Here is a 17,993-nt window from a genome sequence, read left to right as displayed (position 1 = left end):
GGATCTGTGTTCCAGAACTTACTGACCACTTAGTAGAGTATAAATAGTGGGATCTGAGCATATAGAGTATAACCACTGAGGAAGAGGTCAGCAAGACCTCGAAACGCGTCTGGTGTTGGATACCGATGCTCTGAAAAGATTCCACAAATAACTGAAGCATGGCCATGCAACTTTAACTCTACTATTATTTAAGGAGACGATATTATATTGTTGCGATGGGAATCCATTTTTTGCACCTCATTCCCAGCAAGTTTTATATTGTGTTTTAGTGTTTTATATATTTTAGTGTTGCATTTTATTATATTGCATTATACCCTTTATTAAATATTGTGCCTGCTCCATGGTGGTTTGAGTGCTTACCTAATAAGATAAATTTGTATAATATAAATTATATCAGATGACAATATACAGGCTCTTAACAGATAGTAGCGGGGTAGAGGCATGTAGTAACACAACTCTGGGGTGTTACACATGGCCATTATATAAACTTTTTTTTGTACTCAGGTACACTCCAGTTTGTTACAAGTTACGCCTCCATATTTCATTCCACATCTCTCTCCTCATACCAGTAGTACTCAAACATCAATCCAGTACTTATGTCTTTGCTCCCACTCCCATGCTGCTGATCATGAGTACAAGGTCAAAAATATTTTGGATATGCAGAAAGTTGGAGGTAAAACCTATTTGATGGACTGGAAGTGGATTGTACCTGAGAAGAGAATGTGGGAACCTGCCAAGAATATTAAAGCATCGGCTCTTCTCAGGAAATTTGTCCAAATATCTGGTCCTAAGAAGATGGAGGTGCTTTTAGGTTTGTGGTCCATGCTCAATGGAGCCCCGCCCATGCTGTCAGTGGTCAATTGTAGTGCCCTGGAGCAGGGAGTACTTTGACATTTGGACATTTTGTCTATTTCCCCTATGCAAAGTTAAAACTTTTTGCTTTATTTCACCTAAAAGGGTTAACTTGCACTGTTTAATACTGGGTAACTGCATTTTATATGTTGTGATATATATCCTGTTCATTATCACTGTATTTACATGGCTCTGTGGAAAGGGTTAATGAATACTGAGAGACTGTTAGGGCTTTGATTGAGAAGCTGGTAATTTTCCACAGCTGCCATAGGCTTTAAAGAAGACCAATGTTTTGGAGGGAAAAACCCAGACTTGTTTACCACCAAAAGCAGACCGTCTGACCTTTTCAATGTCTGGTTTAGCTATGTTATTATGTCTGGAAACCTAAAATATAAAAATATGAATAAAGCAAAATAACATATAGTACAATGGCGATGTTGTACCTACAGCTATATGTGTGGTAATTCTACCATATGATGAAATCAATTGTTACCACCCATACAGCTATAACAAATCACCACGATACAACTGTGGAAGATCATCACCGTATAGTACCCCTAATTGTATGGTATTGTTGGATTACAGACAATATCTATAAAAACAATATCTATCAAAACAACAGGCACTATCTTTAAAAGCAACACATTGGAAACAACTTGAAAGGGTGATAGTAACATAGTATATAAGGCCGAAAAAAGACATTTGTCCATCCAGTTCGGCCTGTTATCCTGCAAATTGATCCAGAGGAAGGCAAAAAACCCTGTGAGGTAGAAGCCAATTTTCCCCACTTCAATTGTCCTTATAGGGATGATATCCCTTTTAAGGTAATGTCCCTTTTAAACAGACCCTTTCAATGGACCTTATAAGGCTGTTATTCATTCAATGGATTAGATACAGATAGATATTCATATTGTGTCCATTGTATTTAGTAGAACTCAGCCTTATTAGTAGCAATACTTGACCTTAATAATAACAATGTTGTCTCTTAATGGTCAATAGTATATCTGTTCGCCGTCAGTTACTATCATCTGATCTTTATTGTGTCCTTTTTATGGTTAACTTATCCGATATAGCCTCTCCTCCCGACTATAATTCTCCGCAGTCCCCAGCCCCGATACCTGGCATCCCAACTGGTTTGCTCTGCTGGTACTTGGCGTTGCTGAGACTTGGCGTCCCACGTGTTGCAATGTGCTGGTCTCGGACTGTCTTAATCCAATTGTGCTGGTCTCGGACTGTCTTAATCCAGTTGAGAGTTCTGGGAGGAGGATTTTTGATTACCTGTGAAGCGCTTCACAACTTTCACGGTAGCAATAGTCTTTTCATATGGAGTTGGAGCCTCCAGCTTATATTAATTTATGTTTGTATCTTTGACGGGGTGAGTCAAATTGGCAAGAGCACCATATCTATGATAGCAATTGGGTGAGCCCCTATATCCTCTTCTTCATTTTTGTCTGGAAACTTGTTTTTGTCTGGAAAACCTGCTGTGTCATCGCCATTGAGTATCATTGAAGCGCTAATGTAAGTCTTTACCAGATGGGAGCTGAAACAATGTATCTGTTTGTGCTGAGTTTCTCCACTCCACCCCTCCCACTAGAAGGTTCTAGTCTAGCAAAAACTGTATATAAGGAGAGCAGTCAGAGCCCCTAGTGTGCTGCAGTTAGGGACCAGTGCTTGGAAGAGAAGACTCTGCCAGACTACTGAGTGACCAGAAGAAGACGCTGAGAACGGGATACGCTGCCACGGACCATGGGTGACCAGCCTTAGACCAGGGTACCAGCCTTCTGAAGAGAAATAGCACAGCTAGCTTAGGTCTTCTTCTGCCAGGGAGGAGACTGGACAAGCCAGCCCAATGCCTCACCTGTATTGTTTTGTACCTGAATTCCTCCAGTAAAGAAGCACCCTGGTTTACTGCAGACCCCGACTCTCTGAACTTATTTCCCATTGGGGTGCACTACGCCTTACCATCCCTTTAGGTGAGCAGCAACACATGGTGACACCTCAACGGTGTCCAGGGGACCCAGCATAGCATTTGAGCCACCCCAAACCCGGCCACTGCACATGGCCTCCTGCTAGCCCTTTGGTGGTGCATGCCCGTCTGGGACCTCCTGTGCCTTTCCCATGCGCACAGCTGCTGGAGTGATCTTCCTGGGTTCCTGTTAGGCCTGTACATCTTGCCTGGAACCTCTCCTCGTCTCCCTAAGGTTTGCATACTTGTTCCTCTTGGCCTATTAAAGGGCAAGCATGTGCACACCTTCAGTTGCTCCCACCCTATGGCAGCCTTCCTAGGGGTATATAAGGCATCCTCTGAAAGTTGCAGGTGCATGAGCAATAGGTTCTAATTACTAGATTCCTGCAAAGATGCACTAAACATCTATCATATCTGCCTGTGTAATGATATCTGGCTGTTTACCAGAATTGATCCTTAGCTGACTAACCTGACCTCTGTCTGTTCCTTGTACTGACCCTGTGCTGCCTGCTGACCTTTGGTGTGTTTACTACATTGCTTGCCCTGACCATGACTTGTTTCCACACTATGGTTTTGCCTGACCTTTCGATACTCCACACCAGTGTCTCTTAATCCCCATGGGTCAGCATCCACTGAACAGAAACTACTCCATTCAAGAGGTAGTAGCCTGGTGTTTCCCATGCAGCAGAGTCCAGATCTCTGTACAGGGGTTAAAGGGTAAGGACCAGGGGAGCCACTTAGATAATACCCTTAGGAGTGGCCCCAAGCCTAATCTGTTCAGTGGAACAGCAGATCCACATCCACTTCCGTAACATTTATGTCACCTCTGGAGTCATTCTTGTAATTGGTGGGTTCACTAGAGGGACAAAGGACTTGAATGAAATCTAATATTCAATCCCAAACCGTGTTAGCCCCACAGACAATAGGACTGCTCCCTTACACATTTGTTTATCCTAAGATTCTATATCTATCTATCTGATACCTTTCTCTTATAAGTCCATCAATCCACCTGTAATGCGCCACCCCCCAGGGCCGATCATATCCCAGGTTTATAAAATTGCAGAGTGGTGTGATGCGGCCTTACTAGTTCTGTGTGTGTCATGGTGATCCTACCTGGATACCGTCAATCCCCAGGGTTAGGCTCCGGAGCAATAAAGGGGAGAGTTGGAGAATAAATTGAGTCCAGACTTGGTGCAAGTTCAACACCTTTACTAGAATAAACTTGCATCCAGACAATATTCGGTCTTTCTCTTGGTCCCAGCAGGTTTTTGGGTAAACTGGCAGGCAAACTTGAATACTCTGCTTTATCAATTCAGCTGTGCTAAACTTGGCTTCTGTCTGATTACTTGACTTGCTAACTGCTCTGGTACCTTTGGAGCGGAGTGCCTTTGGCTGTTGACCCCCTCGTGGTTTTTTGTAAATTTGCAAGGAGTCAGGGTGCTCTATGAGCTGCTTCCCTGGGGAGACTCCTGCTGCAGGAGAGGGAGCTTTTCCCTCATTGCTCCATCTTTACTCATCTGCTTCCAACAGTAGAGTGAACTAAGAAAGAATCAACACTTCATACAGCCACTCCCTTGGTAGGAGGCAGGACTAGCCCACTTCTGCCCAAAAGGGGGAGGATGGAATGGTAAGTTCCGTTCTATCTAAAGATCTCTCTCTCTCCCACTGCTACCCCTCTGCAGATACACTGCTACCCCTTGGTGAACCAGGCACATTACATGAACATAGCAGAAATATTATGAATGCACGATGTAAAAGGACCTGGAATAAATACACAGATTACATTATTGTTAGCTATTAGAGACAGTAGCAGGGTGTAGAAATGATAGTGCCACTCTGGGGTACTATGCATCCATCTATTTTAAATGTATCTACCTATCTCATATTTATCTATCTCATATCTGTCTTTGTAGCAATCCATTTATCGTATCTAGTTATCATCTCATGTCTATTTACCTGACCCTAACAGGAACCTATTGACCATACTGGGACCTTTCATGATTCTACCCCGGTGTAATATATACTGTACTCCAGTCAGGGGAGGATACAGGTGTATTCCATGATTCCAGTATCTTTGTCTTTAAGAACATTTCTACAGAATGCACCGTGACCACGGAACTGTGACCACGGAACTGGACTCCATAAAGGACAGAACTTCACCATTGTTTTCTCTTGTTTCAGTGAATAATGTTGGGATGATTTACCAACCCGGACCAAGTCGATTCCTTGATGTCTCTGACATTAACAAGGTGAGCTCCACATTACATTACTGATTACTGATCTATGAGAAAATCTGTACAATGTATATATGGGGAGAGTCATAACTACTAGTGTTGATTACGAATCGAATTTTTATTGCGAATATAGGTACTTCGAAAATTCGCGAATATTTCGAATATAGTTATATATATTCGTAATTTAGAATATTCGAAAAAAATAATTAGATTTTATTTATTTTTTTCGTTTTTTTTTATTTTTTTATCAGTACACATGATCCCTCACTACTTCTAGCTTGTGGGCCAATAAGAAGGATGCAATATACTTGACTTTAGGAGTAGTAGTGTTTGCGAATTTTGCTCTATATTCGTTTTTTTGAATATTCGCTATATTGCTAAATATTCTTGTTTTAGAATATTATAGCAATATAGAGAATATTCGAAAAAAATCGAATATAGAGCAATTTAGCTATAGTGCTATAATCTTCTTTGTCTAATAGTTGTAAGTTGAAAAATTCGCAATAAAAAATTAGAATCCGAAAATTCGAATTCCAAAAATTCGCATATTACACAATAATTACCTTTCCGATTTTTTGAGTAAAAAAAAAATCGTGAATTTTCGAATTTGCGAATTTTTGACGAATATTCTACAAAATATTCGCGAAATATCGCGAATTAGAATATGACCCCTGCCACTCATCACTAATAACTACTGATCTAAATGAAATATGTGCCCCCTCCACCCCGGACTGACAAATAGAACAGAATTATATAAAGGAACAGAATGGTGGGATTAGAGATCATCTGTAGCAGAAGGAGATATCTTACAGGTGGTCTTGAGCGGAGGTCATTAGGACAGGTCGGAGACTGGGTGTCACTGAGGGCACTTATCCACCCCATCTCCTCCAGACCGGGGGTCTGGGCACTTTCAGCCACCATACAGTGACCTTTGGAAAATACGCATACATTCCTTTGTAATTTTGTCAGCCTGTGTTCCACAGGAAAATTAAAATTTTCCAAAGACATAAACCATCTGGCCACTCTTACATGTCCCTCTTTGTTCCGCTACATCTATGCTAAATTAGAATAACATCGAAAAGTTAATTTGTTTCAGTAATTCATTTCAAAAAGTGAAGCTCCTGTATTCTATAGATTCATTACACACAGGGTGATCTATTTCAAGTGTTTATCTATTTTAATGTTGATAATTATGGCTTACAGCTAATGAAAATCCAAAAATCAGTATTCAGAAAATTAGAATATTGTTAAAAAGTTGACTATTGTAGACTCATGGTGTCACACTTTAATCAGCTAATCAACACAAAACATCTGCAAAGACCATGGGGAAGACTGCTGACTTGACTGTTGTCCAGAAGACAGTCATTGTGGAGGGGAATCCACAAAAGGTTATTAGTAAAGAAGCTGGCAGTTCACAGAGTGCTGTATCCAAGCATATTAATGAAAAGTTAAGTGGAAGGAAAAATGTGGTAGAAGAAGGTGCATTCAAGAATTTAACAAAGAGTGGACTGTTGCTGGAGTCAGTGCTTCCACCACACAGACTCATCCAGGACAAGGACCACAAATGTTGCATTCCTCGTGTCAAGCAACTCATGACCAAGAGAGATTGTCAGAAGCGTCTTATCTGGGCTAAAGAGAGAAAGGACTGGACTGTTGCTCAGTGGTTCAAGTCCTGTTTTCAGATGAAAGTAAATTCTGCATTTCATTTGAAAATCAAGGTCCCAGAGTCTAGAGGAAGACTGGAGAGTCACACAGTCCAAGCTGCTTGAGGTCCAGTGTGAAGTTTTCACAGTCAGTGATGGTTTGTGGAGCCATATTGTCTTCTGGTGTTGGTCCACTGTCTGATATCAAGTCCAAAGTCAGTGCAGCCGTCTACCAGGAAAATTAGAGCCTCTTATGCTTCCCTCTGCTGACAAGTTTTATGGAGATGCTGATTTAGTTTTTCAAAAAGACTTGGCACCTGTCTACACTGCCAAAAGTACCAATACCTGGTGTAATAACCACGGTATCAATGTGCTTGATTGGCCAGAAAACTTGTCTGACCTAAACCCCATAGAGAATCTATGAGAGACACCAGACCCAGCAATGTAGACGAGCTGAAGGCCTCTATGAAAGCTACCTGGGCTACCATGACACCTCAGCAGTGCCAGGGGATGATCACCTCCATGCCACGCCGCATTCATGCAGAAGGAGCCCAGACTAAGTATTAAGTGTGTGTATACTGCACAGACTTTTCAGTAGGCCAACATTTCTGTATAAATATCATTTTTTAATTGGTCCTATAATATTCTAATGTTCTGAGATCCTGACTTTTGGGTTTTCATTAGCTATAAGCCATAATCATCAACATTACAAGAAATAGTGGTAGGTTGTGGTGGCTCACTAGCAAGTAGTTAAGGTATGGTGCTACAAGCTCATATAGAGGGAATCACCCCACCCTCTCTTAAAAGGCAAATGTAGTAATAGGAAAATGAGCAAGCACTCATACACTTGGCAACCAGATTGACATATACAGAAAATATTTATTAAATCCCCATAAAATACAAGTAATAAAATTTATAAGAACAATGTAGCAATAATATACAACATTACAGTCACATATATTGTGGTAGATATGATCGATACTATATTAAATAAAAATATATTCGATAGAAATATTCGATAAATTGAATGGTAGAAAATTCAATATTGAAATATTCGATAGAATATTCGATACCACTCAATAATGTCGATAAATTCAATAATATATATCACACCAAAAAAATTCAAGTATATGCTGTTATTTGGGAAAGAGGGGTTTTATCTTCTAGAGCTCTATCCCAACTTGGGAAACTGAATGTCACTGAAGATGTTGTAGGTGTATTCACTGGGAGCGCAATATGTTCATAAAGTCTCTTATAGCATATCCTTTTAAGGTCGATATGAGCTTTGAATTGAAGAAAACTTTAAATCGATGTTTGGCTTACCGTCTAGCGTCTGCTGTCTCCCTATTGCTTAAATGGAGCTTTAAATATTTGCTGGCTTATTTAGTCGCTCCATACAGCAAGCTGGTTTAAATTTCGTGGGAGTTCCAAAGATCGCGGGAGTTGCCACTCTGTTCCGCAATTTCCTTTGGTGCAGCTTTCGACGATAAGAATAGTTAATCCTTTACTGTAGAGATTTTCTTCTGTATGGCCATACAGTATTATCGGAGGCTTTTCAATGCAGGTACATCACTTGTTTCACCATACGCGTTACGGGTAGATTCACTCTCCCTTCCTCAGTGGTCAAGTGTCTGCCTGCTCTGCCTCCATTTTTATCCATTCCTTTAATTGCTTCCCAAATCTCGGACACCTGTTGTCCATGCTACTCCCAGTTGGCCAGGGAATCGTCCCACATAATCAGGGGATAATTCTATACAGCCTTTATTTTTATTTTTTTCTTCTTGCAGTTTCCATGCGTTTTTTATGCGTTTTTTTGGGGACACATGCGTTTTTTGGCCCAGATGTCCCAATTGGTGTGATATATCATTGTGTGAAATATAAAATTGATATCTGATTGCTAACACTTATAAAATGACTATTATTAAACACATTTTCAAGATTAAAATATTAATATAAAAATGTAAAACAATAAATAATAAATGTGAGGAATCTTGAAAGTTTCATAGGAATCCTAGAGTTTGATACATTTATTCGGATTTGATAGAGAAAGAAGGGTGGGTATCTCAGAGCCAAGGACACGTCGCAGCGCCGATAAACGGCCTAGCATGCGACGTGCCGTCAGCCACGAGACACCCAACCTACATAAATCCCAAAATTTCCAACTCCGAATTAAGGCCTTTCGGTTGTAGAGATCCAAATTCATAAATGCGTCTGGATTCTATCCTAGACATTTGTCTGATAAAATCACCGCCTCTCCAGTGTTTCTCCACCTTCTCCAGTGCCGTAAACACCAGGCTCGATGGATCCTGATTATGCATCTCTTTATAATGTTTTGAAAAGGAATGTTTATCATAACCCTTCCTGATGTTAGCAATATGTTCGGCCACTCTTTTTTTGAATGGCCTCTTGGTACGTCCTATATATTGTCTGTTACAGGGGCACTGGAGAAGGTAGATAACTCCACTGGAGTCACATGTAAGACAATCTTCTATCTCCCAATTAAAATTGTTCTGAGTCGAGGGGACAGTAGTAGTCAGGCGGGGTTTTTTATTCATTCTACAACCCATACACCTTCCACATTTATAAAAACCCTTCAGACTCAGCCAAGTTCCTGAAAAACTCAACTTATTCTGTTTCCACGGTTTTACGGTAGGGGCCACCTTGATACCTAGATTGGGTGCCCTAGTGAAAGTAATCGTCGGAACAGTCGGGAGTAAGTGTCCCACAATTTTGTCATTCAACACATGGTGCCAATGGGTTTTAATAATTTTCTGAATCTTCCTATAATTCTCATTAAATGGAAGAACAACTCTCATGGCTTCTTTATTTTGTGTTTTATCTTTCTCATTATCCATCTCATTTTTATCTTTATTGTCCTCCTTATTAAAGAACTCTCTTCTATCTAATTTCCTAATTTGGTTGAGTGACTCCTCCACTAAGTTTTCAGGATATTCAATTTTAATTGGGAGATAGAAGATTGTCTTACATGTGACTCCAGTGGAGTTATCTACCTTCTCCAGTGCCCCTGTAACAGACAATATATAGGACGTACCAAGAGGCCATTCAAAAAAAGAGTGGCCGAACATATTGCCAACATCAGGAAGGGTTATGATAAACATTCCCTATCTAAACATTATAAAGAGATGCATAATCAGGATCCATCAAGTCTGGTGTTTACGGCACTGGAGAAGGTGGAGAAACACTGGAGAGGCGGTGATTTTATCAGACAAATGTCTAGGATAGAATCCAGACGCATTTATGAATTTGGATCTCTACAACCGAAAGGCCTTAATTCGGAGTTGGAAAATGTTGGATTTATGTAGGTTGGGTGTCTCGTGGCTGACGGCACGTCGCATGCTAGGCCGTTTATCGGCGCTGCGACGTGTCCTTGGCTCTGAGATACCCACCCTTCTTTCTCTATCAAATCCGAATAATTGTATCAAACTCTAGGATTCCTATGAAACTTTCAAGATTCCTCACATTTATTATTTATTGTTTTACATTTTTATATTAATATTTTAATCTTGAAAATTTGTTTAATAATATTTTATTATAAAAAGTCATTTTATAAGTGTTAGCAATCAGATATCAAGTTTATATTTCACACAATGATATATCACACCAATTGGGACATCTGGGCCAAAAAACGCATGTGTCCCCAAAAAAACGCATAAAAAACGCATGGAAACTGCAAGAAGAAAAAAAATTATAAAAATAAAGGCTGTATAGAATTATCCCCTGATTATGTGGGACGATTCCCTGGCCAACTGGGAGTAGCATGAACAACAGGTGTCCGAGATTTGGGAAGCAATCAAAGGAATGGATGAAAATGGAGGCAGAGCAGGCAGACACTTGACCACTGAGGAAGGGAGAGTGAATCTACCCGTAACGCGTATGGTGAAACAAGTGATGTACCTGCATTGAAAAGCCTCCGATAATACTGTATGGCCATACAGAAGAAAATCTCTACATTAAAGGATTAACTATTCTTATCGTCGAAAGCTGCACCAAAGGAAATTGCGGAACAGAGTGGCAACTCCCGCGATCTTTGTAACTCCCGCGAAATTTAAACCAGCTTGCTGTATGGAGCGACTGAATAAGCCGGCAAATATTTAAAGCTCCATTGAAGCAATAGGGAGACAGCAGACGCTAGACGGTAAGCCAAACATCGATTTAAAGTTTTCTTCAATCCAAAGCTCATATCGAGCTTAAAAGGATCAGCTATAAGAGACTTCTCACATTATCAGGATTCCTGTGGACACTTTATGAACATGTTGCGCTCCCAGTGAATACACCTACAACATTTTCAGTGACATTCAGTTTCCCAAATTGGGATAGAGCGCTAGAAGATAATACCCCCTCTTTCCCAAATAACAGCATATACTTGAAGTTTTTGGTGTGATATATATTATTGAATTTATCGACATTATTGAGTGGTATCGAATATTCTATCGAATATTTCAATATTGAATTTTCTACCATTCAATTTATCGAATATTTCTATCGAATATATTTTTATTGAATATAGTATCGATCATATCTACCACAATATATGTGACTGTAATGTTGTATATTATTGCTACATTGTTCTTATAAATTTTATTACTTGTATTTTATGGGGATTTATTACAAGAAATAGATCACTCCGTGTGTAATAAACCTATATAATATATGACCTATAATATTACTGAAATAAATTAACTTTTCGATTATATTCTAATTTATAGATATGCTCCTGCGCTCTTTGTAGATGTTCCTTTACAATAAGCATGACAGTAGCTTTAAGATCTTGCATCTGTGGCACATGATCTATGACACTTTTATATGGAGTAGACTCTGCTTCCCGTGTTTTCTTGACAATATCTAACATACCCTTCGGGTGACAGCCATAGACTAATTTAAAGGGAGAAAACCCTGTGGAGGCTTGGAGCATCTCTCTTACATTAAAACATTTGGTAGGGTAGCAGACAGTCCCAGTCACGACCATCCTTCTCCACAACATTTTTCAACACGTGCTTCAGGATCTAGTTTAACTTCTCTACTAACCCATCTGTCTAGGGGTGATACACAGAGGCACAAATGTGTGTGATTTTAAACATTTTTAACATAGAGCATACCCTGGTTGATAACGATTTCTTTAGGGCTCCCTGGGTGGAAGAACATGTAAAACAATTCAGGTACCCCATTTTTAGACGCCATGTAATCTAACAGCACAGCTTCAGGCATAATCCATAACAACCAAATGGTGTCCCTGGGCGGACTTGACAATGGGACCCACTAAATCCATATCAATTCTCTTACATGACACTACAGTGAATGGAAATGGCCCCCTGGGTTATGAAAGTTTGACGTTGGGACCCTTATCTGATATTTAGGACATGCCTCAGAAATGTTCACCGCAGGCCAAAAAAAAAAGCTTTGTAGAACTCTCTCTTGGGTTTTGCTAGTCCCCAAATGTCCCCCAAGTACATGATCATGCGCCATGTCAAGTACCAGCTGCTCCACAGTTTGACTGATAATTTTGGTAATTATACACAAGAGATCACTATTTATACAGAAATGTAAAGCGCTCATTAGTACACAGGAGCTTCAGGAAGCGGTGAGTGTATTGCTGGTATTACTCACCGCTCCCTGGTCTTCCTCCATCAGCTGAACTGTGTCCTGACTTCATACAGTGTCAGGACTTAGTGCATGTAAAAGTGCCCTATGAGCTGTCGTTGTGCAGACATCAGGTCCCAGTGCAGAGCTGCAAGAAGTGGCAGTGCTGTCCGGAAGCAGAAGAGGTACAGTAAGTTGCTTTATTTATTTATTTTGTGGTCTGCAGTGATCGGAAGGAGGTGGGCAAATGAATTTTGGCATCTGATCTGATGTCTGCAGAGATCTGAGGAAAGAAGGTTTCAGGGGCCATATAAATTTTGGGCTCTGATATGAGGTCAGCAGGAATCTGAGGGAAGTAGATTTAGGAAGCTAAATGAATTTGGGTGCAGCTATCACCAAGTGAAGCAACTTGGGCTTCAGTATGGCCTTCTCTTGGTCTGGCAAACTCCTCCATGGCCTCTTTATGCACCTGATGTCACTTTAAGTGCTCTTCCAGGAACCTTTGTTTAGCCTCCTGGCTCTGCAGGTTGACCTTTAGCTGCTCGGTGAGATCCTCAATCCATTCCGTGACGGCAGACACTCTACTGTCTGCAGATAACATTCTCTTCATCAGGGGGCTTCATGCTCTTTAAAGGTTATGTATACCTTTGGGGGCTATTTTTTTTATTATTATTGCATCATACTCATTTTGAGCTAACAATCATTTTCTCAATTGGCCTTTATTAAAAATGCTTAACCTTTGTCTCTGTGTAGCCTTGAGTTTCTCTAGTAGCAGGCTCTGAATTTTCACTCAGCTCAGCTGATGGCTCTTTATCTCGGATCTATGACCTCCTAAACACTCATTATAGCTTAATTCTTATCTTAAATCAGTGTTTATGACCTTTTAATAATTTAGAGATAAGGTTTATTAAATGACCGGCACAAAGTGAAAGTACCATTCACGCAGCTAGACAAACAGTTAACCCTTTGTGTCAGAACAGCAGAATTTTTTTTTATAAAGATCAAGTGAAAAAAATATTTTTAGCCCAAAAAGAGTAAAAACGCAATTATAAATAAAATAAAAAATGCCCCAAAGGTGTGCATAACCTTTCAATTTTAGACATTTTAGCAAAGGTTCTTGATAAGCAGCAACAGTTTAACCCAAAAAATAGGCTTCTTGTCCTTTAAATTTCAGCAGCATTCAGCTTCCTCTGCTGTTTCGTCATGCCATTGCCGATTGCATCCTCCTCCAATTCTCAATGGTCTTTGTGCTGGTGGTGGGGTTTGCAATGACAGACTCACAGATTTCAGGGGTTAAAACTTTTATTTTTGTCCAAACAACACAGGACATTCAAGTTCATTAGTCACTTTTGAGCATCCACATGTATGTGACTTAAACTAAATAAATCCCCTTGCCCATTTGGGAGCTAACTATACATCAGGTTGCCTCACCTAGGTACTCTAAATACAACACATAGGGAAAGAAGGCTTCGCACAGCCACCACTGGTCATGCAGCTTCCAGGCACTTACCAGGAATGAGCTCTTCAGCCCTGCATTTATCCCCATAGTAATGAGCCGTGCAGCTTTGCCTTTATCTCAGGCTAGGGGAATACCTTGAACTGGAGTGTGGGAGGGAATGGCATGTCCCCCTGCCAACCTATATTCCCTTCCATAAAATAACTTAAACAAAATGCCTAAGCAAACTATGCTTTGCTGAACCACCAAGCTTTCCTGGATTCTTTTACCTCACCCATTTAAGCAGTCTTGGTGAGATATGCACCTCCTCCAGTACTTTACCAAACACAATGTTACATCTGCCACTGTTTTATGTACTATTTGTGTGCTGTATGCTGTAAACGAGGGATGTATTGTTCTCTCTAAGCAATGTGTGCATTATTCATCAGGTTGATACATTGTAGTACCTCATTGATACTGTTCTTACCTCACTGATTTTCTCTGCTGATACTTTGTTACAAAAGATTTAGCGCATTTTCGTCAATCAAGATGGCCGCAACGGCCTCTCCGCAAGCAAATAGATGAGGTATGTATGTATTTTTTTGTTTTTTTACCATAATTTCATGAAAAATTGATTAGTTACCACTAGAGGTGGGGCGAAGAATCCATCGAATCCACGAATCCCTCGAATCTTCTTGGATTCGTGGGATTCGTGGACTCGAATCCCGACGTAATTTAGTAAAATTCGAATCCGACGAATCCTGCGACGCGATATGGCAATTTGGCCGACCCAAAAATGCTGCGATTAGTTTACCTAATGATACACGGCCGCCGCCATGCCGCACAGTGCGGTGGGCGGGTGTATCAACAGAGGGAGGAGGGGCTGGGGGCCGGCATCTGGATTAGGAATGACAGCGGGGACCGGTGCAGTCCCTGTATTCTAATGCACCGGCCCCGCTCACTGTTGTATATTTCTTATCTAACCTGTAGGCATTGTTAAAATATAATAATCATTTGTAATCCAGCTGTATTACTTACAACTAAGTTCCGGAGGAGAGAGGAGGCAGGCCGGGAGGCGCGTCACTCACTATGTCATGCACCTGCGCAGCCCACTTTATGAATGAAGCAGGAGGCGCGGGCACGTGACGTGGTGAGTGACGCGTCGCCCGCCCGTCCTCCTGCCCTGCCTCCTGCCTGCCTCCTCCCTCCTCTCTGCTATGGAACTTAGTTGTAAGTAATACAGCTGGATTACAAATGATTATTATATTTTAACAATGCCTACAGGTTAGATAAGATTATACAACAGTGAGCGGGGCCGGTGCATTAGAATACAGGGACTGCACCGGTCCCCGATGTCATTCCTAATCCAGATGCCGGCCCCCAGCCCCTGTATTGGGGGTCATTCACACTGCAGGGACACTGTTATGGGGGGGGATCTGTGGATGGCACATAGCATAAGATGCTATATATGTGTCATCCACAGATCCCACCCATCACAGTACCATCCAGAGATCCCCCATAATAGTGCCATCCTTAGATCCCACATAAAAGTGCCATCCAGAGATCCCCCATAACAGTGCCATCCACAGATCCCCATAACAGTGCCATCCACAGATCCCCATAACAGTGCCATCCACAGATCCCCCATAACAGTGCCATCCATAGATCCCCCCCATAACAGTGCCATCCACAGATCCCCCATAACAGTGCCATCCACAGATCCCCCATAACAGTGCCATCCACAGAACCCCCCATAACAGTGCCATCCACAGATCCCCCCCATAACAGTGTCATCCACAGATCCCCCCATAAGTGTTTGGATCACTTTGTTTCTTACACCATTCACACAATTCTTATGTACAGGATTCGTAGGATTTGAGATTCGAAAGATTCGATATATTCAAGAACCTTTTCGGATTCGGATTTGAAAAAAATTGGATTTGTCCCACGTCTAGTTACCACGGAGCTTAAGGAAATTTGGCTTTGTGACTGAATTTTTCCACTTAAATGCTTCCGTTTTGACTTGCGTCTTATGGATTCCGTTATTTTCCATTATAACGATGTTATAACGGAAAACAATAACAGAATCCATAACGGTGATGTGAACTCACAGTCATTTAAGTCTACCCCTTCCAGTTGGACGGTGTGATCCTCTCTCTTTCAGTCAGTCTATTCTCAGCTGTTCATGAGGACAGATCTCTGGTGTTAGTAGAACATTCAACAATACAGATATGAACACATGAAGGGCCCATGAGAAACGTTTCATTGAATTCAGTTAAAAAATGTAGAGCTCAATCAAAAATGTTGTCACCAATAAAAGCCAAAAATCTCCCAAGAATTTTTTTTTAATTCCCAATGCGCATTATCAAAAACAAACAAACAAACATTGTACTCCACTTTCTTGCTTCATACACATTCACATTTTAATGTACTCATTTCTTGCTGCAGCGTCATTTATTCATAGCCACACACAGTTCATAACCACACCCTTATACGTGAAGTACAGACTACACACACACAGCTCTGCTAAGCATCCATCAGTCTCCTCAACATCACACATATTCAATACAACTGAAACTTAATGCCACACCCATTCACATTCCACTGAATGATTTATGGCTGCCATATCAGCTACACATTTTTCTCTGTTTCATATTCCTGAATTGCCCATAATCTCTGTTGCTGTTCTGCCATTCTTTCCAATGCCTTCTCGTCTTCAATCTGTCATCAAAATCTTATAACAAGACAACATACAAGTTATAATAATAAAACAATTTTTGTTAAACCCGAATCATTTTATATGACTGATTTGGTGGTGCACATATATAATAATTTTCCTTTAAGGCTGGGTTCCCACATTATAATTAGTTGCTTGGGATAATAGTAATTTTTTAATAATGCATCATTTACTAAACACATTTTATACTCTCTTTGTCTAACTCCTCTGTCTGATAGTTCATACCTCCTCCCTGTCTAGTCCAAACCAGTCACTTTTAGACCCTTCTTAGCAAAGCAATAAGAATCCAAAATCCAGGTCTCTTAAAAAATCTTCTCTGTTAACGCTGGGGGATGGGATCAGACCACTGCAGCAGTCAGTCCCCCTTTCCTAACTCTTACTTATCAAGAATTCATCCAAATTTCCTGAGACTTCAGCAAAGGGAGAGAAACAGAGCTAGACAGACTAGGGGGATGGATGGGGCAATAAAATACCACTATATATGTGAGACTACATCACTTAACTGCCCAGACACACCAACTCTTGTTTAAAGGTAGGACATTCTTCAAGGACACATTTCTTCTAGAACATTATTCAACTTTATACATATAACAGACAATACTTAATCTTTCTGATCAACGTATCTTCTCTCAGTCTTGAAACCAGAACAATTTCAACAGATATATTTCTAACACCTTCATTTTCATATTCTTAGTGCTAGTCACAGATCTATTGGCACACACTAGGTTTGAAACTTATTCATTAACTGACACAGTCCCTGACGTACATATTTACCATCCTACTGCTCTATTCTCTAATGCTATGGCCACAGGTCTTTTCTACTTGGACATAACCACATAGCATTAGGGTAACAAAACAAAACTTAAACAGTTCCTTTCTGAACATCTAACACAAGTGCCTTTCTGATTTTAGATACTTGGGCGCATTCTCTTTTGCTGGTGCCATAAATGTAATTCTTGACACTGCTCTGTTTTCCAACTCATCAGGACCCCCCCCAACATGACAGGAGCTCTGATGTCCACAGTCTGCAAGCTGGGAGTGGCGGCTCCAAACTACCCTATCTCTAAGTAACACCCTATCAACGATAAGCATATTCATTTGCTCAAATCCCACTTCTGACACCAAGTGTAACGAGATTTGAGAATGCATAAACTTACACAGGCTTAGTGAATAAATATATTTACTAAGTGGGATTAAATATACGATAACGCAAACAATCACATACAGAATAATAAAAAGTAAATAAACATCACTAGCCTAAATATACAACATGCAATATGAGGTAGCACTCCAGTCACCATGTCGTAGAACATGAACAATACCCAAGAGTGTACAATAAATAGGGCAAATCAATACTCACATCCTATCTAGAATGAAGTATTCAATGGAGTGCCCTTATTGAATGTGTCTTACAGATTTTAACTGTTTCTCCCCTCCTCTACTGTGCAGCATGCATGTCTCTGAGATCACTCAGGAATGTGTTCTTAGCACAATGGGGGGAAGGGTACTATCTTACGATCTCTAACCC

General features: G+C 40.6%; 1 protein-coding gene across 3 annotated transcripts in view; it reads left to right on the top strand.

The window, feature by feature from the left end:
* LOC120986580 (very-long-chain 3-oxoacyl-CoA reductase-like) overlaps positions 1 to 17,993 on the top strand; it is a 148,750-nt gene that overhangs the window by 100,105 nt on the left and 30,652 nt on the right. For all 3 annotated transcript variants that reach the window (XM_040415239.1, XM_040415238.1, XM_040415241.1), the window contains exon 5: positions 5,000 to 5,067. In XM_040415239.1, the coding sequence (XP_040271173.1) occupies positions 5,000 to 5,067 (68 nt within the window). The remainder of the gene's footprint in view (positions 1 to 4,999; positions 5,068 to 17,993) is intronic.

This window comes from Bufo bufo, chromosome 1 (assembly GCF_905171765.1).
Source record: "Bufo bufo chromosome 1, aBufBuf1.1, whole genome shotgun sequence".
NCBI classification, from domain to species: domain Eukaryota; kingdom Metazoa; phylum Chordata; class Amphibia; order Anura; family Bufonidae; genus Bufo; species Bufo bufo.
Note: the sequence above shows the minus strand (reverse complement) of the source record. Positions and strands in the feature narration are given on the sequence as shown.